The sequence below is a fragment of the Dipteris shenzhenensis genome, chromosome 25 (assembly GCF_047967505.1).
Source record: "Dipteris shenzhenensis isolate YYH24624 ecotype China chromosome 25, Dip_SZ_1.0, whole genome shotgun sequence".
Taxonomy (NCBI): Eukaryota; Viridiplantae; Streptophyta; class Polypodiopsida; order Gleicheniales; family Dipteridaceae; genus Dipteris; species Dipteris shenzhenensis.
In genome coordinates this window covers 7,140,270-7,164,505 of record NC_141620.1, presented here as the reverse complement: position 1 = coordinate 7,164,505, position 24,236 = coordinate 7,140,270, and the positions used below count along the sequence as shown (strand labels likewise).

At 47.4% G+C, this 24,236-nt stretch overlaps 1 protein-coding gene across 5 annotated transcripts in view; it reads right to left on the bottom strand.

Moving 5' to 3' along the window:
• Positions 1-24,236, bottom strand: part of GALAK (galacturonic acid kinase) — a 210,749-nt gene that overhangs the window by 109,540 nt on the left and 76,973 nt on the right. For all 5 annotated transcript variants that reach the window (XM_087396316.1, XM_087396315.1, XM_087396313.1 and 2 more), the window contains one exon: positions 3,968-4,033. In XM_087396316.1, the coding sequence (XP_087252442.1) occupies positions 3,968-4,033 (66 nt within the window). The remainder of the gene's footprint in view (positions 1-3,967; positions 4,034-24,236) is intronic.

Genomic DNA, 24,236 nt, shown 5'->3' with positions numbered 1-24,236 from the left:
CTCTGGCCTGTGAGTTCGGATCTGCGAAAAGAAGGAAGGTATAAAAATCTGTCGCTAAATGCATGACGGTCTCCGGATGGGACTGCAAAACGCCGTCAGAGTCAATAAGCTGCCTGACACTCTCTCTACTATGTCTGGGGCCAAGTGTAGAGAAAAAGTGTTTATTGACTCTCCCTCCCATCTGTATCCAAAAGGACTCCCGTGCATGGAAGGCATACTCTGCTCTCTGATCAAGCAAGGTCTGCAAGTGAGCCCTTGCCGCAGCAAGGCGCTCCTGTATCCAAGCATCTGAAGGTCGTTTCTGCTCCTCCCTCTGAAGGGCTACCAACTGCCGCCGGATACCGATCTCTCGCCTGAGTACCTCACCTCGCCGAGCACTAGCAACTGAGTGATAGAAGTCGCTGATACTGTCAAGTGCTGTGACCACATGTGAAGGACCGGCCACCCCCCCCTGCATATGAGAAACCATGATCTCCAACACTGCCTCTGTGAGAGTCTCATCCGTGTATAAGGCGTATGGGATCCTGATACTGTGAGACCATCCTCTCAGATGAGGCTCTGAAATGGACAAAATTACCAAAAAATGGTCTGAAGTGGAAACACCGGGTGCAATGCAAACTGTCCCCCCTCTATCAAGAGCCCAGTCACCCACATAGAATTTGTCAGTCCGAGCATGGATAGGCATCTGCACCCTATGGTTCGACCATGAAAACAAAAGTGACTGAGTTTGAACAAGAAATGCATCATCTGACCAAACATCTCTGCCACTGAACCTGAACAAGAAGGCATCCCAGGCTGCTCTCTCAAGGGAGTGGATACCACCTTCTCTACCCCCTTTCTTATCCGAAGGTGCCTCAACCATGTTGAAGTCACCTCCAATAATCCATGAATCCGCAATGTCAGCCCACGAGAGCAACTCTTTCCAAAACAAAACACGGTCCCCTCTATTGTTCGGAGCATAAAGGTTGAGGAAACCAACCTTACGTCCGTCAATCAGAAGTAAAACCCACTGGGCCCTGGAGGGCGTTATGGTACCGTGTCCAATGACCACAGGGAGAACAGAGTCTGAAACTGAAATGCATGTACCTCCTTTGGTTCCCAAGGCAGGAAGCCAAAAAGTCTGGCCTGAGAGCAGCTTACCTGACTTAGAGCAATCTCTGATATCCAGTTTGTGTTCCTGAAGAAAAAGAATGTCTAGGGAACCACCTGAAACACCTGGATGGAGCTGATTCCTGATCAGCTGTCTGCGACAACGATGAGGGATGCCGCCCAATCCCTGTATATTCCAACTGGCTATCCTCATCGGCGGGACGAAGTGGGTTGGAATACCTTACCCGACCTGGTGGCGGAAACAGAAGCCTCTACCGAAGCAGACCTCCTGCCATACACACGAGATCCGAGGGGAGGAAAGTCCACAGGTGAGAGAGAGAAGGATCTCTCAATAGGGAAGCCGATAACTGGCTCTCCAAAAGAAGAGGGTACAAAATCATCATCTGGGAGGCTAGAGAGGTCCTCCAAAGCAAAAAAAGAGTTCCGTTGAGCCAGTCCTGGGGAGGGGGTATGAAGGATTCCTACCAAAGCAGGAAGAGAATGTAAAACCCCCTTCCCTCTGTCCAAAGAGGGAGGCACCTGTACTGGATCCTGATCAAAAAGTGGTGCAGACGAGGTGCCAACAACCTGCGCTGCTGAGGAATGTACAGCCTGATCCAAGGGTGGAATCGAACAAGGCTCCTGAACAGTAGTCTCCTCTTGAGGCTCCAAGGGGGTAGCCTCCGAAGAGGTGGAGGAGTGAACTAGAGTAGAGGGCCTAGCCGCGACCGGAGCCCACCATGGGCCAGAGGTGGCGTGGGGTGCCGAAGGGACTCGAGTAGCCCTAAGAGAGGGGGGAGCCCGTGTCTGAGGCCGTGTCTGTGGAGCGGTATGTCCTGCTCCATCTCTCTGTCCTAAGCTAGTACGAGCTGGTTGCTTTGTGGGCCTCTTTTTCTTCTTTGGGCAATCTCTGGCAAAGTGCCCCGAGGATCTGCAAATCCTGCATTGGTTTTGCCAACCTGCAACCTCAAATCTCTGGCGGAAGAAAGACCCATCGGGTCGCTGTAGCATGATGTGGTCATCTGAAATATTGGGGTCCTGGACAATGACCCTAACCCTGGGAACCCCGTCCATCCTGACCGCCTCAGCAGCTGAAGAGGGCTCGCTAGGGAGAGGGGGGATCTCTACCACCACACCAAACCTCTCGCCAATAACTGAAAGAAGCCGGTGATAAACTGAGGGAAGACCAGGGAACCTGATGAAAACAGAAACTCCCTGCTTGTCCTCTTCAACTGGGTCAAATCCCAGTTGGAAAGGAAACAAAAAGATCCTCCTGTAGCCTAGAAGTAGAAACCCGGCCTGTAGCAGGTCTCTCGTGATGTCCGGGGAATCTAGGCACACCTGAAAGAAACCCCGTCCCAACAAACGAACATCCTTGAGGTGGGGGGCGAGGTCCTGAGGAAGCGCCGACAGCATCCAATCTCTAGCTTGTAACCTGGAGGGGTGTGAGCCATGAATGCGTGCGAAGAGAGTCGTGGAACACTCATGTTCGAAATCCTTTTGCAACTGCTGTAGCTCGTCTTTTGGAAAAGTGACAGTTCTCGTGGCCGGTGTGAGCGGAGACGGATTGACTGAATGGGAACCCATTCGTCAATCGAGGTGTGTTGGCCGATTCAAACACAAAAAATAAAAACTCCGTCCGCTTTCCTGAATCCCAGGAGACCCCTATAGGAGAATAGGGGTAATCCAGAAGAAGGAGAGGGTGATGAAGAAGGGAGGAGGGAAGAGGAGGGGAAGATAGGGGAGAGGAGGAGTGGAGGAGAGGGGGAGAAGAGGAGTAGAGGAGAGGGGAAGGAGAGGGGAGGAGAAGCAGCAGCAGGCTGCAGCGGGGGGAAAGCAGCAGCAGGAGCGGGGGGGGGAGCAGCAGGCTGCAGCGGGGGGAGAGCAGCAGCGGGTGCGGGGGGGGAGCAGCAGGCTGCAGCGCAGGGCAGCAGCGGGCGCGGGGGGGGGAGGAGGCTGCAGCCCAGGGGGGGGAGGCTGCAGCGCAGGGGAAGGGGCAGTGCGGGGGAGAGGGCAGGTAGGAGGGGCAGTGAGGAGGGAAGGGAGGGGGCAAGCAGCAGGGAGCGGGGAGAGAGGCAGCAGGGAGCGGGGAGAGGAGGAGCAGCAGGAGGGAAGGGAGGGGGCAGCGAGGGGGGGAGCAGGAGGAGCAGCAGGGAGCGGGGGAGCAGCAGCAGCAGGGAGCGAGGAGAGCAGTGAGGAGGGGAGCAGGAGGAGCGGGGAGCAGCAGCAGTTGCCAATCAAACTTGTTTTTTTGATTATCCCAAGGCACAAAAATCACCAGGTATACAATTTCGGTTGGCTGAAGGGACAGATAGAACAAGTGCAAAAAAAAAAAAAAAAAAAGGCCACAATTATTTGGCCAGGGATTGTCAGTCTTATGGGGTGGTTCTCTTCTTCCGCTTTGTTCATTACTTGAGGCGATCTTGCTTGGCTTTCTTTGACCATTCCTTTGAGTAATTTTCAAGATGAAGAGCAAATTGATATCTTCTAGAAACCAAGGTGAATTTTGTTTATGGATAATTTGTAAGGGGACTACTCTAAAAAACAATTTAATAGCACTTTCAGAGGTTGCAAAAGCGCACTGCTAAATTTCTTGATGAAAAACTAAGATCAAGATCCAGTGTAATTTCCCTCAAACTAAAAAGGTGTAAATGGCTATCCTAAGGATGTTCTTGCTGAGCTACTTTAATGGAACACAAGCATTGGTCAAGCTTTCAAACATTTTTTCACTCTACAGTAACCATAGAATGCCCCCTGTGACAAATTTGCAGATGCTTGATTGATTACAGGCTGAATAGCTCTTGTATAACCCATCCCTGAGTAGCTTTTTGAAGTCGGTTTAAATATTTTAAAGAAATAATTGGAGGTGAGGACATACAGCAGCTGAAGAGCTTATGCCCGCTCCATGGAGTCCCTTTAGACCATTCACAAATCCAATAATACCCTGTCGAACAATTTTGATATCAATAAGACCTTTGATGCACAATATGAAGTGCATAAACAAATTTGGTAAACACGGCATAAATGAAATTGAGACAACACCAAGACACAGATGGCACCTAAAATGTTCACCATCATGTGCAGTAAATTGTAATTAAGTTCATGGAAAACCAGCTAGACACTTGCTATTATAAAGTTGAACTTTCTAACCTACACATAGTTTCATTAACGACGCCATCAAACAACTTCTTGAATGTGAACAACAATATCATGCTTTTGTCATGTCAAAAAAAACTTGATGCATGTGTGCAAAGAAGAAAAATTTTCGTCTTAATTGGACATGATGTCTCCCCTTGGGGGAAGGTTTCAATACACACTAAGACATAAAATACACTCAAGAAAATCACATGAGAGGAAGAACACAACTCAATGCATCCCTGCTATTCCTAAGATTTCACAGCAATAACGGCACTCTCCTCCTTCCATAAATTACAGAGAGTATTTTGCCTGAGAGTCCTTACAACCTACCTTAGGTCTTGAAAAGATGCAAAGCTTCAACAAGTGGTACGAATAGATTCCTTTTAATACTAATTTTCTGTGAATGAGAGGGAAGAGCAAAGGAAGAAGTGAAGAATTGTCTCACAACAGTTGGTATGAGGACGAATGTAAAACAGCTGCGAAATCATGGATAACAGTAAACACAGCAGGAAAAGCAACAAGTAAAAGAGAATACAAGCAGCTCGTAACAAAGAAGGGGAAAAGATGAAGAGAAGATTCTTAACAGAAAATACTCCAAACATTCTGAGAAACCCAAGAAAGTCCTTCCAAAAGCTACAGGGAAACAATAAAATTGGGGAAAGCGGCTTGGGAAGACGTGATAAAGTTTGTCAATGACCTCTATAAAAGAGGGGAAGAAAAAACCGGCCAGCACTTCACCATCAAGGCAACAAATGATATAATCAAGTAAAAAAGTAAAATTCTGTGGAGAAGGGGCTGAAGAAATGGACTCACAAGGCCTTGTAGCAGAGATGCTGAAATGAGGAGGAGGTAAAACAAAGAGATACTAACCATGCTAATAGATAAAACTTTGGAAGAGGAATTTTCCACGTGGTGGCAACTCAATAGAATTGTGCCGATCCATAACCAGGACAGAAAACAATTACAAAACAATCATGGTAAGTAATTTAATGGCAAAACTGTATGGTAATATACTTGAGCAGAAAATTAGCAAATGGCAGAAGAGCAAGTAATAAGAGCACCATTTCAAGCAGGTTTTATGCCCAAGCATTCAACAATAGACCACTTGGTCACAATATGAGCTGCAACAAAGGGAGTCAAGAACGAGAGGAAAACAATTTACTGCTTTTTTGCGGACTTTAAAAAAGCCTTTGACACAGTTTACCACAAGATTGAACAGCTGCAAATACTTCAAAAACTTAGGGAAGCCATCCTCAGACTATATGCGAAGGTCCTCATAAAAGCCACTAGTAGATGGGTCAAGCACGAAGGAGAAGGATTTTATAAGTAGTGACATCGGGGTCAAACAAGGTTGTCCTCTCTCAGCAACTCTCTATTCTGTATTCATAGAGAATTAGAAGATTGCATGACAGCACAGGAAGAAAGAAAGAAAGAAAATCTATTAATGTCCATGGAAGACCAATAGGTCTATGGGACAGCACATAACGAACTAATACATCAGCTTAGGGCGGCACATGGCAGCTCCCATAGAGTACAAAAGCGACTCTATTTATTTAGAGTACCTACATCTAATAAAATATAGAAACATATAATCGGCCATACATCAGTTTAAGACTGAGAGTCTTTTGGTTTAAATTCTTTAATAATTCTATGCCTTCACGGGTATACTGCCCAGTTTCCATCCTTCCTTCAGTCGCTTTGTTCTTCAATTGAGCTCGTGTGAGCGCCTCCACTATCCATACCTTTGTCCCTTTCAGCTTATATGATTGGTGGAGAATCTTGGTTCATAAGTTACATGACTTGAACGTGATGATAGCGTGTCCATTAGAGTGTTTGATGTTAGTTGCTCCCTCCTCCTCCTCATCATCCTTCCATTCAAGGCTGGGCATGGCTGCTTTGACACGTGCTAAAGTCTTCCTAAAAGAGTCCTCATCCTTGTATCAATTTTCAGGAAGTCCGAATCTTCAATGCGTTGTCACATCTGGCTTCATGCTCCTTAATCTCTTCTAGAATGGCAGTTTTGCTTGCCTTTGTCTCAACGTCCACACTAACTTCCTTCTTGATAGTTTGTACTTCTGAAGTCTTTGACTGTGGAGACTAGTTGAGGAGTAAGTGGGCAAGCCTTATATGCAACTTCATCTATGACTGCATGCTTGCCACGCTTTCAAAAAACTGAAGGCAGCTGCCAATTGCATCTTTTAGTCACATACATCTTCTTGTAAATAAAAGATCTGTTCATGGTGACCAATGATAGGCCGATTTAATATATGTGCATATGGGGAAGGCGTCCTAGCTGCAACTGTAGCGTACTGTAATCGATTAGCTGGAGTGGGGGGGGGGGGGGGGGGGCTTTTGAGGAGAGGCTAGGACACTCCATAATGGCCATATCTGCAGGACCCCAAACTAACTAACCCCCGACCTGGGCAAGGGGTCTCAACCCAGCTCAGGGTTAAGTTTGCTGCTATTGGCACTGCTGCTTCGAACTGAGGTGGGGGTGGTGCTGCTGTGTCAAACTGAGGCGGGGGAGCTGAGGCTGTTGGAGACTGTAACGAGGGCCTAGAGTTGCGCCTAAGGCTAGGGTTCGCTGTTCATTGACCTGCTCGTCTATGTAGATGATGTCAAAGAAAAAGGTCCTAATAATCGAAACAAGAACAAGCGAACTTCCTTTAACCCCTTCAAGCAGTCACAAGCCTTATACAGCTTCCAAAACAAATGGAAGAAAGCACATCTATGAAAAGGGGGAATGAGGAAGCCCCTATACACTATGCTTGTTCAAGCAATGGTCTTTTATGGATGCCCACCCTGGGCACGTCGACTCTCCATAGAAAATTGGAAAAGAATCGAAACAATTCACAAAAAGTTTCTCATAGGAGAGCTCGGGATTGAATTGCAAACCCCCCACCCCGTCAGCACATCTAGAATCCTCACACCTTTCGAAGGGAGCCCTTGTCATAGCTATTCCAAATTGTTGGAGTCACCTCTAACAATCTAGATGTTCATATCTGACAAACTCTTGGTAAGCTATCACCAAAAAGATGTTCTCATGCACATGTATAAACGTTCAAGATCGCAACCTTGGCATCCCTAATCCTCAAACCCATCCGAACTCCCTATCTCCCAAGAGTTCACCAAAAAGCTTAAAGGCAAGGAATTGGCCTACCACGATGCACACTCCCCCGCTTCATCTGATTTTCAGGAACTAAATCTCTAGAGAGAACATGCTCTTGAAGCATTTGAATGTCAAATAACCATCGAACAAGGGCTCTTTGCAACTCTTGTCGTAAGATCAAGTGTCGCAGCTGCTACCTACAGGATTATGAAGCTCGTGCATGTTCCAACTCACCGGTATCCAACACATGGAAATGATGGGAGGGTGACGAAGAAGGCCTCCAGTGTCTAAAAGCTTGTGTGACCACTTTTGATTGGATGGTGAAGAGCAAGGTTTCTGGTATCTAGAAGCTTGCCTAGAAACAGAGAGTGATCTAAAACTTGGGCACATGGATGGTGTCCAGATGTGGCCTCCTGACGTGAACACCCTCAGGCCTCAATGATAAGCTTGCATTCTAATGCGCTTGTTTGCCCCTTTGATCCTAGAAGTTCCTTCCAACACTTCGCATCTTGCCAAGTGTAATCCTTATGCTCTCCCCATAGGGTACTCTCATGCCCTTGCGTGGTGTTGATCGTGGAAGAAAGTAAAGGAAGCCTTGGCTATTGTCTTGCTTCTACAAAACCCATATGACTGCCTGAGGGATCTCAGAAGTAAGCGACAATAACTAGGGTGGGGGTCTATATAACCAGCGGATGCCTCAGTCCATGAATGTGTAGAATACACCTGTAGTCCAAGCCTTGCAAAAACCCACATACTGTTCGATTGAGAACCCACCATTGTCCCTCACTCTATGTGGCACACAAGGTATAGAAGATATCTTGGCCAAATGGTAACAAGGGTGGCTACTGGAGGTACCTGTTGGCCTCCCATACCAAACTGCCAAATAGGGCACCAACATGTTCCAAGCAGTAATGCTGGACATCGTCTCCCAAACACTATTCTTGGGTGAGGGTATAGGCCGCTAATGGGATGCACAAATCGAGTCTTGCACTTCAATCTAAAAGGCCTTCTGTCCAATCGTCATGTACGCTGATGAGACCATCTCAATCGCATAGGCATGACATCCCCATGTCAACCATGCTGCCATTCCCAAAGTAAAGTCCCCCTTTGTGTTCGACCACAATCCAGAGGGCCCCCTGCCCCACAAGGCAACTCCACAACAATGTAGTATCATCTCGAGATACATAATCTTTCACGGACGAAGGCTAGAAGACTTGACGTGACTCTACGGCACTTGCTGCTCAAATCAATCCTGCTCTCTCTAAGGGGCCAAGGCTGCCGTGTTTGTCATGACATGAGTACTTAGTATTTCACCCATTGTATGCTAATCAATGGGATTAGTCAAGATAAGAACATTGATTCAAACCGCTCTAAAATTGGAGTCATATTGAGTGAGATAGGGAGGCAACATTTAAGGTATAAGTCATTACCTTGGGTTTAAAATGGATTAGAATAATTAAAGTGTAGGGAGAGGAGTCAAGGAACCTTAGAAACTCTAGTATCTAAGGTCTAAGGATTAACCTAGGTCTTAGGAAGAATTGAAATGTCACATCTAATAAGGTGTGACCACTCGTGTGGTCACATCCCATCTTACACCTTGAGGAAAAAAAAATGAACTTGTCCCATTTCCCCCATTGCCTAAGGAGAAAAAAAGAAAGAAAGATGTATTAAAGTCCGTGGGAGGCCTCGCGGGCCTATGGGACAGAGTGCACAAAAAAGTAGACTCATACAAGCCTCAGTGGGCTGGAGCAAAGGGCACGCTAGGGCCCTTGCTAAGTACTAATCTATACTAGCAAAATCATAATGATCATAATCAATCAAGTACAAACTAAATCACATCAGTCACGGAGCTGGGGCTTAGAAACCGAAGCTTGGTACAGTGATGGCTCTCTGGTGAGCTATGAAAATATCTTGTATCTGTGTATATCAAGCTGTCTCGCGCTGTGGTGAGGAGCGCGATCTCCTCAATCTCTGAACTGTCTAGGCTATGTTCAGAGTGACCCTCGTCTCTGTCGGTCCCCTCTGCGGAAAGCTGTGATAGAACACTACTAAAGAGAACCATTAGGTGAGACGTATACACATCTTGATTATGATAAGCCACAAAAGGAATTACCTTCCTCTTTCCAAACAAGAACCTCCTGATAGAGAGTTATCCTTTGGAAATGAGAGGGGAAATGAGTCCACCCAAGAGCAAGGTAATGAGTTCACATCTTTCGCCCAAAATCCCACACACATTGATTATAATCCAAATACAAGAGAAGAGAGGAAGAGAAACTGGTTGAAAAAGGTTTCCAAAGAGGGAGTTCAAGGAGTTGATCACACTAAAGGAAGGCCGTGTAGCTAGAGGACTCTATCTTCACATTAGTAGATAGGTGCAATGTACAAAATTGAAAGAGAAAAGGCAAGCTATTGGAACACCAAAATTAGAGATAATGATACATGCAATTTGGAGCTGTTAAGCATGCAAGAGGAAGTAAACTGCAGGAACATAGCATCAATAGGATGTAAACCTTTAAGAAATTGCAGTAAAACTTCAAAGGAATGAGTGCATCTCTTGACAGTCACGTGACCTCCACTTGGCCAATCCCTTCAGGGAATAAGATGCATTATTGGCACATGTAACTATGCCCCCCTTAGGTGCATCAACCAAGCACTGAAATATCTTTTGTGGTAATTTGCTTACAAGCACCATTATCAAAGTACCAATTGGACATAGAATCAATAACTAACAAAGCTACATCATGCTTAGAAGGATTGTGACAACAAATGCCCATTCATCATAAGCAATATTTGTTGCCTCGTGGCTTTTTCTTACCTGTAGCAGGAGCATCTATAACATCAAAGTACTTGTTTTTGCTGCTTCTATTTCTCTGAAGCAATGCACTTCTACACTCTAAAATGTCATGTCCAGACTTCCTGCAATAGTTGCATCTCTTTTTCTTCTTGCCACCACCATGGCTAGAAGAAGATGAGATAACAGCAATAGGGTTTGGCTTGCTGAAGTTCTTGCCCCCCTTTCCTTTGCCTTTGTGATCTATGGCAAAGGCTTGATCTGCACTAATGGAAGCAGCCGGTTTGCATGACCTTAATCCTCCTGCCAAAGCAAAGTGACAAGATGAGCAAAGGTACAATGTTGGGGTAACCCATGGCCACTAATCTCAATGCCGTAGCAAAACCCTAATAAGGCTACTTAGCATAGTGGACACAACCTGAGGAGCTGGCACATTCTCATCAACGTTTATGATCTTATCTTTGTAGTCCTTGATTGTAATCAAGTAGGCATCCATGTTATGCCCTTTTTCCATCTTAACACCATCTAACTGTTTGCATGGAAATGCAACTCTCGCCTCATTCCTGATATGATAAACAGATGCCAACTGATCCCATGTAGCCTTTGCAGTCCTACAAGACTGAACACGGGGAAAGGGGGGGGGAGGGAGGAGGGGGCAATAAACCTCTTCACTTATACGGCAGTCAAAGCATGTGCATGTGCATCTCTCCCATCCCATCGGATCTAATCATGAGTGGGAGGCACCGCGGCAGCAGTGGTAGATGATCCAAATGTGACAACGGTAGCAGCAGTAGTGGCAGCAGATGCCTAAGACACTTGTCTCACATCTGTTCCTGTAACAACAACAACAATACCAGTTTTTGGCATCCAATAGGTGGTGCAGCATGTACCAACACATGGGATAGTTGGTGCCATCAAGCTTATCCTAAGCTGAAATCTTCCAAGCGAATCATTGCCTTTGCAGAATTCCCAAATAAAGAAATGTGCTTTGCACAAATGCAATTGCCAAGCCTCAAGGCTATCACTGCAATGAACTTGCTGGCCACAAAAATCTCATAGCAATGTCTGCAAATGTCAGGCCAAAATGACAGCACATGTTTGCCAATGTCAATGCCCCAAATGGCTCCTGAAAGCTGAGCCCAATGCACTGGTCTGTTACTGCAAATGCTGGACTGCAAAAGGCTGGCTGCAAAATTCTGTCCTGCAAAACAATATCTAACAAAACTCTGGCCAAGTAAACTCTGTCTAGCCACTATTTCAAGGGGAAAATCTGCACAAATCTGCTTGTAGGTACTTAAAAAGGAGAATCCCAATAGCACAAAGGCCAATCCAAAGCAATGGGAGCAAAAGCCTCAAGTTTTGACGAGCCAAAGTGTGCAAAATGGAGAGGACAAGGCCTTTCCAGGCTCACCAAAAGCAGTTGACGGCAAATTGGTTATTTGAAGAGGGCAACTGAGCCAAAAGAGGGCAAATGCAAAAAATACCCAAATGTCACTGAACTAGTGCACTATGACTGCAATTTTTGTCAATAGACCCAAAAGCCCCAAATTATGGCAAGTTTTGCAGTCACAAAGTCAACAGAGTTGACTATATCTGCAAATGCAACCTGCAAAGTACAAATAGAAGCTGAACTAGAACTAGGAAATTGTAGAACAAGTGACAAACTAGAGCTTCGAACTAGAAAATCCGTAACAATTGCATGGACTGTATGGCAGAAACTATACGGATAGATATAGCGGTAAGGACAGATATAGAGGTACAGCGGACTACAGCCAGACGATAATTTTTGGGCAGTCATACGGTGTCATGTGCACGGATTGGTATCCGACGTGTACTGGGTACACAAGACTAGCTCAGGTAGCCTGGGGAGGCTTAGAGCTAGGCAGGCTTGATTCTCGGGTTGAGTGGCAAGGGTACGAACCAGTTAGAGGTCTTCGCTATTTTTGGCGCTTGGGGCCCGAGTCTATATAAGGGGCCCAGAGGTTCAGTTCTCGGAGAGCCGATGGGAGCAAGTTTCGTTCCCAGGTGCTAGGTCTGATCCTGGATTGAGTCACGGACGCGCGCCTGCATCATAGCGTAGCCCAAGGCCCAGCAACAGATCCCAGGCTTCACAGCGCCACCTGGTGGTATGGGACACCAGGCTGGTTAGGATCTGGTTGGGAGTTCGTGCGGGTAGCTCAGCTCGTGGCTCGGAGGGGACATCTCCTGATTCGGCATCTGGTGAGCAGCTTGCTCAATTTCCTCACGTTGGTGTGTTCTTGTGTTTGCTTGCAGATCAGAGGTTTCAGGCATGCTGGGGTTGTGTCAGTTGGTATCAGAGCCAACTCCTGAGGTAAGAACTTCTGTTGCGAGAATTTCGGACGATTTTTTTTCTCCAGGTATGCCCTAATTTCGAAATTCATGTTCATTACCCTGCAAGTGCTTGTTTGGTTCATCGGTTTTGGGAAGTGGTTAAGATTAGGGGAAGAAGGTAGGAGAAAGCAGAGGGTGAGTGAATTCGAAGTTGAACTGAGGTGTTAGGTAAGAGAGAGAACGAGGTGTAGCTTGGAGGGCCAGAGAACGGTTGCAGGAGAGAGAGATTGTAGGTGAGAAGCGCTCGTAGGAGTGAAGATATGGGCTGATCGTTTGGATTGGGCTGAGGCGGAGCTTCAGTTGCACCTAGGTATGGTCGGACTAAGCAGAGACCCGCAGTGCGCCATAGGTCAGAGCAGTTCGCAGCCAAGGGTTGAGTTGTGGGGTGCGCCATGGATGGGAGCAGGTCGCAGGCAAGGCTGTGCTAATTCGAAGTGGTTTGGATGCTAAAAAAAGCACCACCCCTCCAACTTAGGAGGGTGGGCTTTTTTGCTAAAAAAAGCACCACCCCTCCAACTTCGGAGCATGGGTTTTTTTTGGCAGCTGAACTCTCTAAGAGTTGCACCCACCTATTCTAGAGCATAGCGCAGCAGCAGCTCCTCCCCTTATCATGACCCGTGCGTAAGTCTCTACCCCTCTCTGCCCCTCTTGACAATACCGCCTGCTGCAGATTTCCGTGCAGGCCAGCAAGGAGCTCGGCTCCTGGATTGACAGCCCCCGCCAGCCCCATCTTCTTTCGACCAGCCAGCCTCTTTCTCTCATCCCCCTCTGTTTCGTCATATTTTCTTTCTGTTCCAGTCTCCTAGTTTCGAGCCCACCTGTCCCTTCTCTTCTCTCAGCCTATTTTCTTCTTTTCATATCAGATTTCAGTCATGGCTGATTCTGTAGACCCTGAGCTTGCGATGGGAGACCAGGATATGAACTACCATGCGCAGGATGACCAGGGTCTCTACGATGATCTAATTACGAAAAAAGCCTTCAGTGAATTCACCACTGCTCTTGATGGAAAGTTTGAGCAAGTTAACACGAATCAAACGGGATTGACACAGCAACTCCAAGGGATTCAGACTACACTCACACTTTTGACTAGCATTGTTCAGGCACTCACACATGTGGATGCCATGGCTTCAGTATTAGGTCCGAACATCACTCCAAATCCTTTTCCTGGAGATCAGAAGTCTCGTACCAAGGAGGTTGTTGACACTTGGTTGCACAAGTGGCAAGCACACTTCCAGTTTCACCCTTACCCAGATGACAAGAAAATATAGCTTGCAGCCGAGTTTATGTCAGGAAAGGCTTTATTGTGGTGGAAGGAACTCCAACCCAAGCCTGTATCCCTCGAAGTCTCAAGGCGGGCTTGGCTTACCGAATGTGAGGTTACACAATCAGTCCTTGATATGCAAATGGTTACCCCATGTGTTTCATGGCCATCCCCTTGGATAGAAATTATTAAGGCCTTCATTGAGAAGGGTAAGGGCAAGGGTGTCAGTCTAAAAGGGGATTCTAGTCTACTTGAATCCACCTGGTGGAGCAGGGCATTCCATGATGAGCTGTTTGGGATCCATGATGTGGCCAGGGCTCGCAGTCTATATCAAAAAGGGCCAAGGAGGTGGGGGGATCTGTGGGACGTGCACTTGATGGACTAGCTCATGATTGAGCAAGTAGGAGAGTGGGTGGCATGGCCATGAATTTTACATTTGGCTCTAAATGGGTAAGGTTGTCTTGGTTTATGCCTCTGCACATTTTTGCTTCTTGTTTTCAGAATATCCAGATGCATAGAACAGTGCAATCGTACAAAAAAAAAAGGTTGCAAAGGATGTGGACATGGCCATGAATTTTACATTTGGCTCTAAATGGGTAAGGTTGTCTTGGTTTATGCCTCTGCACATTTTTGCTTCTTGTAAAATCCTCGATATGTCCAAGCTGAATTTGACTTTTGAGGTTTATCTTCAGAGGTTTCGGGATTTGTAGACCAGAGCTACAAAGATGGATCCAGTGGCCTTGCTAGGTTTCTTTGTGGATGGTTTGCCTGACTCGTACAAGTTACAAATCAAGAACAACAAGTGTACCACGTTGCAAGAGGCCATGAATTACGCGCGCATTTATGATGATACCATGGCCAGTGCAAAGGGAGCCACAGTTGCCGACACGGGTGGGAAGAACAAGAGAAAGTTCTTCCAGTCTACCACTGGTACCGGGGAGTCGAAGTCTATAGACAACGTCTCCAAGAAACATTTGACTCAGGCGAAGAATGGTCGTGCCCGTTTCCTTCGTACCTTGAGGCTAAAGAAAGAGGGACGTTGCTTCATCTGCGAGGAGCGGGGCCACACTAGGAATGATTGTCCTAAGTGCAAGAACCAGAAGCAAACGTTGGGACCGAAGCTCCAGGCGGGTTTAGGTACCAAAGCTAAGGGAGCTAATCAAGTTTCGATGACAGGTATTTCTGTAAATGTCATTACCTGCCCACTTTCTTGTGATTGCACTTTTAATACTTCGTTATTTGGTTCCCATGATCTTTTCCGAGTTTATGGAGAAGTTAGGGAGAGCTCACATCCTCTTTGACCTGGGCAACTCTCACAACTTTGTTAATTACAAACTTGTGCAGAAGATGGGGCTGTCCACGATACCTAGCGATCACACCTATGAGGTGCAGCTTCTAGCTGGGAAGCAGTTTTGGGATCGCAAGATTGAAGCGCTTTCTATCCGGATTCAAGAATACACAGCAGCTCTTACGTGCTATGTCATGCACTTGGAGCATGTGGACTTGTTAATCGGAATAGAGTGGTTTAAAACCCACGATATTCGGATTGGATGGAAGGAACATACTCTTTCTTTTTTGGATAAGGACACCCAATTTGGTATTCAGTGTGATAATATTCCCTCTTCTCAGGGACCTATTGTATCTGCGATGCAGCTTTGAAATATATTAAACACTTCTCATTATGATGTCTATCAGTGTGTTTTGATTCCGCTTTCTTCATTTGTTGTCTCTGTTAATAACAAGAATGATTTAAGTGTGTTTGAACACCGTGAATTGAGAACGTTGTTAGATGATTTCATGGATGTATTCCCTGCTCAACTGTCGGAAGGTTTACCTCCAGAACGGGCAATAGACCATCGCATAGATTTAGTACCTGGGGCTCAACCTATTAGTGTTCCACCTTATAGGATGAGCCAGCTTGAGGAGGATGAGTTAGCTTCACAGCTACAGGATTATTTGAATATGGGCTATATTCGCCCAAGTAAATCACCTTGGGGAGCACCTGTCCTCTTAAGAAAGAAGAAAGATACTTCATGGAGAATGTGTATAGATTATAAACGATTAAATAAAGTGACAATTAAGAATCGATACCCTCTACCTCGTTCTGATGATGTAATAGACCGTTTGGCGAGAGCGAAGTATTTCACTAAGATTCATTTGCGTACGGGTTATCACCAAATCCCTATTTATGCTAAACACATAGATAGAACCGCATTCCGAACTAGGTATGGCCACTACGAGTTTCTTCTATTACCTTTTGGTTTGACCAATGCTCCTGCCACCTTCCAGCAAATGATGAACGATTTGTTCCGAGATTTTCTGGGCAATTTCGTCAATGTTCTTAGATGACATCTTGGTATATAGCCGAACGCTAGAGGATCACATAGGACACCTCCGGATTGTCTTAGTTATTCTAAGACAGCATAAGCTCTATGCCAAGATGAGTAAATGTGACTTCTTTATGAAGGAGATCATTTATTTAGGACACAAGATTTCTTCTGAAGGTATTAGCATTGATCCGGATCGTATCTAGAAGGTTTTAGAATGGCCTATCCCTCAGACTGTGAAACAACTTCGTTCTTTCCTAGGATTTACGGTATTTCTACGGAAGTCTATGCGTGATTATTCACACATCACGGCACCCCTGACAAACATATTGAAAGGTCGTGGATGCAGGTCTACTCAGCCGATCTCTTGAAATGATGCATTGAACAAGGCTTTTGAAACCTTGAAGTTAGCTATCAAGGAAGCAGCCGTTCTTGCATTACCCGATCCTACCCGGCCTTATGTTTTAGAGGCCGATGCGAGTGATTTTGCGATTGGAGCAGCTTTATTCCAAGAGGGCAGACCTATAGCTTTTGAGAGTAAGAAGCTAGACGACACCCAATATCGTTGGCCCACACTAGAAAAAGAACTCTATGTAGTCGTGTATGCCCTGAAGGTTTGGAGACACTACTTGTATGGTTCGAAGTTTCTTGTATTGACCGATCATCAGTCAATCAAGTATGTGTGTGATGGGTCTGAATTGAGGGGACGGAAAGCTAGATGGGCAAAATTAATGCAAGATTTTGATTTTGAAATATGTTATCGCAAGGGTTCGTTGAATAGTGTGGCAGATGCCTTAAGTCGAGTCAAGTTTGTAAATGCTATGTCATTTACGGAAATATCCTCAGACTTATTTCAATCCTTGAGAGGGCTTTGCGCAACTGATAGTCATTTCACTTCTTATTGGTAGAAAGTCCAGGATGGGAGCTCCATGGTTGACCAAGACTTAGGGATTGTGCCCCCTACGGTATAGGCGGCGGGAGGTTAGTGGATGATTAGGAACGGCTTGCTGTTCTGGAATGGAAAGATTTGTGTGCCAGATGTTCTGGAACTTCGATCCAAGATTCTCTGGGAGTGTCATGATGCTCCTAGTGCTGGACATTCGGGTATACATCGGACTCTGTCTCTTGTGAAGCATACCTTTTATTGGCCTAAAATGCGTGCATTTATTGAAAACTATGTGGTAGGTTGCCGGGTTTGTCAGGTTACTAAGGTAGAACGCCTTAGAAGCGCGGGTTTATTACAGCCATTGCAAATTCCAAGTAATAAATGGGAAAGTATTTCCATGGATTTTATTCCTGGTTTGCCTCGAACGCGCAAGGGTCATGACTCCATTTGGGTCATAGTCTCGATTCTTACCTGTTAGAACAACTATTTCAGCTGTTCAGCTGGCTCACGAGTTTGTGGACCACTTGTTTAAGCTGTATGGTTTGCCCTCTGACATAGTCAGTGACAGGGACTCGAAGTTTACAAGTAACTTTTGGACACTTATTTTTGAGAAGTTAGAAACTACTCTAAGTATGAGTTCCTCAGATCATGCACAATCCGATGGCAGTACAGAGAAGGTCAACCAATTGGTTGAAGATATGCTTCGGGCATATGTTTCTAAGAGATAGTCTTCATGGGAAGATTATCTACCTATGATAGAATTTGCTTATAACAGTACAAAGCATTCAAGTACTGGTTACAGTCCTTTTATGCTTATGTACGGGTTTAACCTAAGTCACCAGTTATGGTTGGGTTAAAGGGAATCCAAAATGATGCTGCAAAGACCTTCTTGCTAGACATGCAGGAAATGTTGCAGTTTGCCAAGGAGTCTATTAGAAGTGCCCAAGATCGGGACAGATTTTATGCTAATAGACATCGTTCACCTAGAGAGTTCTCTGAAGGAACGATGGTATATTTGCAAATTCCCAAGGAATCCAAGAGCCTGAGTACTGGTTTAGTTCCGAAGTTATCCCCCAGATACTGTGGTCCGTTCAAGGTTATTAAAAGAATTGAACCAATTGCATATAGACTAGAATTGCCTCCTGATGTTAAAGTACATCCAGTATTTCATGTCAGTAGACTGAAAGAAGTATTGGGTGCGGATGATCAACTTGTTTCTCCTCAAGAAATAATAGAACTTACAGATTTGACTTTTATTCCACACGAACCTAAGTGTATTCTTGAATTTCGTGAAAGACAGATTCGTAATAGAGCTATCACGGAATACAAGATCAAGTGGAAGGATCGTGTTGAGGAGGATGCAACATGGGAGACATTACAGAACCTCCAGAAAACATTCCCGGGTTTTTTAGCAAACTCAGGAGTGAGTTCTTAAAGGAGGGGAAGTATGTCATGTGCACGGATTGGTATCCGACATGTACTGGGTACACAAGACTAGCTCAGGTAGCCTGGGGAGACTTAGAGCTAGGCAGGCAGAGTGGCAAGGGTACGAACCAGTTAGAGGTCTTCGCTATTTTTGGCGCTTGGGGCTCGAGTCTATATAAGGGGCCCAGAGGTTCAGTTCTCGGAGAGCCGATGGGAGCAAGTTTCGTTCCTAGGTGCTAGGTCTGATCTTGGATTGAGTCGCAGATGCGCGCCTGCATCATAGCATAGCCCAAGGCCCAGCAACAGATCCCAGGCTTCACAGCGCCACCTAGTGGTATGGGACACCAGGCTGGTTAGGATCTGGTTGGGAGTTCGTGCCAGTAGCTCAGCTCGTGGCTCAGAGGGGACATCTCCTAATTCGGGATCACATCTCGTAGATGTCATGGTTGGGTGGTGAGCAGCCTGCTCAATTTCCTCACGTTGGTGTGTTCTTGTGCTTGCTTGCAGATCAGAGGTTTCAGGAGTGCTGGGGACGTGTCATACGGACTCTGCAAACATCCTTACAGTTGTACACATGAATTGCGCCTATGTTATTTTCTGCAGCAAATGGTGGCAGTCAAGTGAAGCAGCTAGATGACATACTCAATCAAAATGGCGACGTATTAAAGCACAGGTTTGAGCTGAATGGCGATGTATTAAAACACAGCTTTGAGCTGAATGGTGGCCCAACCTGTCCAGACGATGTGCTAAAGTGCAGGTCAATGCCAAGCTGTGGTCGTGGGGAGCTGCAAATGAAGACACAGACTGGAGTAGGAGCTGGGGTAGCCTTCAACAAATGGAAAGCTGAAGGTCGGCGCAGATCCCGAGCTGGAGCTTGACAAATGTCGCTGGTCGTGGGACTAGAGACAGCTGCAGGTCGCAGATCTGTACAGAGCTGTGGTAGTTGGTCGCAACTGAGCTGAAGGAAATTCTAGAGCTGCAAAGAGGTCGAGGGCTGCAGAATAAAGTTGGAGCAATTGGCAATAGATGGAGGCACGTAGATCAAGCAATCCAGCTTTGATACCATTGCTGGATGGGAAGCAATGAGCAGAAACAAGCAGAGAAAGCAATGGAGTGTACTTGCAAATGGATAGTGAAGAAAGTACAAGAGTGGCCAATCTATGGCACAACAAACTTAGGACTAAATGTCCTAAGTGTACTAACTAGGAGCAGTACTAACTGTACCAATTGGTCCCAACTAGTCTACAAGGCTCATACCATGGAACGTGGCAACAGTTCTCTCTCTCTTAGCCATTCCACTGCTTGGTCTCTTGATAACTTTGGATATCCAACTAAGCCAAAGTCTCCTCATCCTCTAACAGTTCAGTGCCATCATAACTCCTCCATGTCCACCCTCCTAGTGGCTCTTATTAATACTGAGCTAGACCACACCTCCATGTACATTGCTCTAATGTGCACTCCAAGCTAGTGGTTCAACGAAGTGGCCTCTGGGTCAGATCACCTCGGATGTCAGCAAGTACCACATGGTTCCTTGGGCAAGTAGCAAGGTACCTGAATTTGTCCTTGTACCAACGGTCAAATGTCATCTCTTCTACTTGGGCTCTTCTTTTTTTTCTTCCCAAAGAAAGGAACCTTCTATTAATGCTTGAAAGATTTCATACAAGACAGCCCCGAAGGTGCTGAGTATGGGAAAAACCAGAAAAGGCTGAAAGAAAAAACCGGCCTGGCATTTTCGTGGGGTATAGCACTGAAAGTAGGGGATTTAGATTGTCTCTGTCAGGCTGCTGCTCCTCCCCGCTCCCCTGCTGCTCCCCCTCCCTCAGCCCGTCCCTCCCTCTCTCCCCTCAGCCTGTCCCTCGCCCCCTCCCTGCTGCTCCGCCCCCTCCCCCTTCCTGCTGCTCCGCCCCCTCCCCCTGCCTGTCCCTCGTCCCCTCCCCCTGCCTTTCCGCCCCCTCCCCTTGTTCCGCCCCCTCTCCCTGCTTGCCCATCGCCTCCCCCCTGCTGTTCCGCCCCCTCCCCCTGCCTTTCCGCCCCCTCCCCCTGTTCCGCATCTTTCCCTGCTTGCCCATCGCCTCCCCCCTGCTGTTCCGCCCCCTCCCTACCTGCTCTCCCGCCCCCTCTCTTCCTTTCAGCCCTCTCCCTACCTCTCAGCCTGCTCCCCTGCCCCCCCGCCTCCTCCCTGCTTCTCCGCCCCCTCCCCCCACCCTCTCCTCCCCTTCCCTTCTCTCCCCGCTCCCTCTCCTCCCCCTCCCAGCCTGCCTCGCCCCCTCACTGCCCCTCCCTCTCCCTCCTCTCCTTCTCCTTCCTCTCCCTCTCCCTCTCCTTCTTCTCCTCTCCCTCTCAGCCCTCCCCTCCAGCGCCCCCTCCCTCCCTCTCAGCTTGCCCCTTTCCCCTCTCAACCCCTCTCCTCCTTCCCTCCCCTTCCCCCCTGCTTCCTCCTTGCCTCCTTTCCCCTCCTTCTGCCCCCTTTTCTCCTGCAGCTTTTTTGGAATGGAAGGAGCCTTTATTTTGTTAGAGTCGGCCTCCTCACCTTGATTGGCGATGGATACTCCGTCAGCCAATCCTACTCCACCTCCACCGGCCGTGAAAACTATCACTTTTTCTAAAGACGAGTTGCAGCAGCTCAAGAAGGATGTAGAGATTGAATGCTCTACCACGTTGCTAGCATGCATCTTCGGGTCTCACCCCTCCAGATCCCAAGCCAGAGACTGGATGCTTGCGGCTCTCCCCCCAGACCTCACTCCACGATTGTTAGATGTCCGTCTTCTGGGACGAGGTTTTTTCCAGGTTGTTTTTGACACTCCAGAGGCTACGAGCACTGTGCTCAAGGCTGAGTTTTTACACTTGGGACACAGGAAGATCTTCTTTGAAGCCTTTCATATTGGTTTCGACCCAGTAGAGGCAGATAAGAAAATCTTCTCGCTCTTCATCAGGTTCCCCGGGCTTCCCCAGGTTTACCATCGACTTCTTTTTGGCGCAGTTGCTGAGATCCCACCCCTCCCTGGGTTGCCATTGACTGCAGCAGAGGCAACCAAGGCTGATGGGGTTCCTAGAGTTAGGGTCCTTTGCAAGGATCCTAACCTCAAGATGGATCACGTTATGATCCAGCGCCCGGATGGTTCCTTTTTTCGCCAGAGAGTAGAGATTTCAGGCAGGCAGGACCAGTGCAAGATTTACAGGGCCTCTGGACACTTTGCCAGGGATTGCCCCAGGAAGAAGAAAAGGCCCAAGAAGCCCTCTGGTACAGCTACTGCCCCAGGGCATCGACAGGGGGGGCAGGGGGGTGGTTTAGACCCAGCACTTGCTCCTCGACCTCGACAGAGGGGTGGTACAGGTCCAGCTCCTGCTCCTCGTCCTTCGCATGGTGGTCCTCCTCAGTTAGGTGGTGGTACAGGTCTAGCACCTATTCCTCGGCCTCGATAGGGGGGTGGTACAGGTCCTTCACCTGCTCCTCGACCCCCACCTCCCTCAGGCACACGCGACTCTCTACAGTGGGTTCCAGTACGTGTGCAGGTCCCTCCTTCAGTTCACGAGGGTACCTTAGTGGACTCTGCTTCACCTCGAGCTATCCCTCCTGTCTCACCATGCACACTTCGAGACGCTGAAGCTTCGACCTCCTCCCCAGTTGCAGCTTCTTCCTTAGATCCAGCAGTGCCAGATGCTCCTCTTGAGGCAGGAGAAATCTCCGCGGCTGGGCAGACACAGGATAGAGAGCATTCCTCACTTCCTCCATTGGATAGGGGGAAGGGGATAGCTTACACTATTGATCCTCTTCCCTCACAAGGGATCCTTCGGACTCCAGGGTCTGGCTTGCTCCACAGGAACTCGTTTTCAGCCTTGGCAGAGAGTTCAGATTTCCCAGAGGAGGAGTTTGTGCCCGCTACTTTTGGGGAGCCAGTGGTTGGGTTTCCTATTGACAGGGCTTCTTCTTCAGGTGCCAGGATTCTTTCCCCTGTTGATTTTCCACCACTTGGTTCCATCCCTCCCCCCTCGAGCAGGAGGTCTTCCCCTGTTGAGGGGTTTGTTTCCGCCACTAGGTCGGGTAAGGTGTTCCACTCTACATCCTCCCGTCGATGAGGATTATCAGTTGGAACATACAGGGCCTAGGTGGCGTCCCACATCGCCGCCGTAGACAGCTGATCCGGGATCAGCTTCATCCAGGTGTTACTGGGGGTTCCATTGATATATTATTTATTCAAGAGCACAAGCTGGATTCTAGAGATTGTGCCAAGTCAGGCAAGTTGCTTTCTGGCCATACTTTTTGGTCGCCTGCCTTGGGCACCAGGGGAGGCACTTCTATTTCAGTTTCGCAATCGGTTCTCCCCTTAGTTGTTGGGCACGGAGTCATTATCCCCTCTAGAGCTCAGTGGATTATTCTTTTGATTGGAGGGCGTAAGGTTGGCTTCCTTAACCTATATGCCTCCAACATTAGAGGGGAACGTGTCCTTATGTGGAAGACTTTGCTCTCCTGGGCCCCCATTGTGGATTCATGGGTGATTGGAGGTGACTTTAACATGGTCGAGTTACCGTCAGACAAAAAAGGGGGTAGAGAAGGCGGACTTCACTCTTTGGAGAGAGCAGCTTGGGATGCCTTCCTTTTCCATTTCTGTGGCAGAGATACTTGGTGTGATGATGCCTTTCTTATTCAGCCACAGTCCCTCCTGTTCTCTTGGTCGAACAGGAGGCAACAGATGCCTATTCATGCACACATTGACAGATTCTATGTAGATGACTGGGCACTAGACAGAGGTGGATCGGTATGCATTGCTGCGGGGGTTTCCACTTCAGACCACTTCCCTGTTGTGCTGGCTATCTCAGAGCCTCACTTGAGAGGCCGGTCTGCCAGCATCAGGATTCCAGATGCCTTTTACACAGAGGAGGACCTTACAGAGGCAACCCTGCAGATATGGTTTGCTCATGTCCAGGGTGGGCAGCCACATCCATCACATGTAGCCGCTGCCCTTTCTGGTATTAGCGACTTCTACTACTCAGTTGCTTGTACCAGGAGACGAGATATTCTCAGACGTGAGATTGGTGTTCGCCAGCAGTTGGCAGCTTTGCAGAGGGAAGAGCAGAAGCGGCCTTCAGATGCTTGGATTCAGGAGCGCCTTGCTGCAGCAAGGGCTCATCTGCAGTTATTGCTTGATCAGAGTGCTTGATCAGAGAGCAGAGTATGCCTTTCATGCACGGGAGTCCTTCTGGATTCACATGGGTGGTAGAGTCAATAAACACTTTTTCTCTACTCTTGGCCCTAGACATAGTAGAAAGAGTGTATCCCAGCTTATTGACTCACATGGGGTTTTATAGACAGAGCCTGATGACGACTTACGCATAGCTTCAGATTTCTATGCCACCCTCCTTACTGCTGATCCTGAGAGACACGATAGAGAGGATGCTAGACAGGCTATTTGGCAGAGTATCCCTGTGTTGGTGAATCCGGATATGCATGTTCTACTCGACGCACCTTTCACCAACACAGAGTTCAGGACTGCACTTTCAGCCCTTCACAAGGGCAAGTGCCCAGGTTTAGATGGCCTCACTCCGTCTTTTTTCATTGCATTTTGGGATATGATTGGAGACTATATTACTTCAGCCATGCAGGCCATTTGGGACTCTGGCGAGATGCCTGAGTCGCTTACAGAGGGTCTCATCCACCTTATCCCAAAAGGAGGTAGCAGAAATTTATTGTCCCAGTGGAGGCCTATCACACTTCTGGGGACTTGTTACAAGATTCTGGCCAAGGCTATCAGCCTCCGATTGCAGCCACTTCTCCCTGATCTTATTCATGACACTCAGACGGGATTTGTGCATGGCAGAAGTATTTTTTATAACATTTTTTCTTTCTGGGAAGCTTCAGA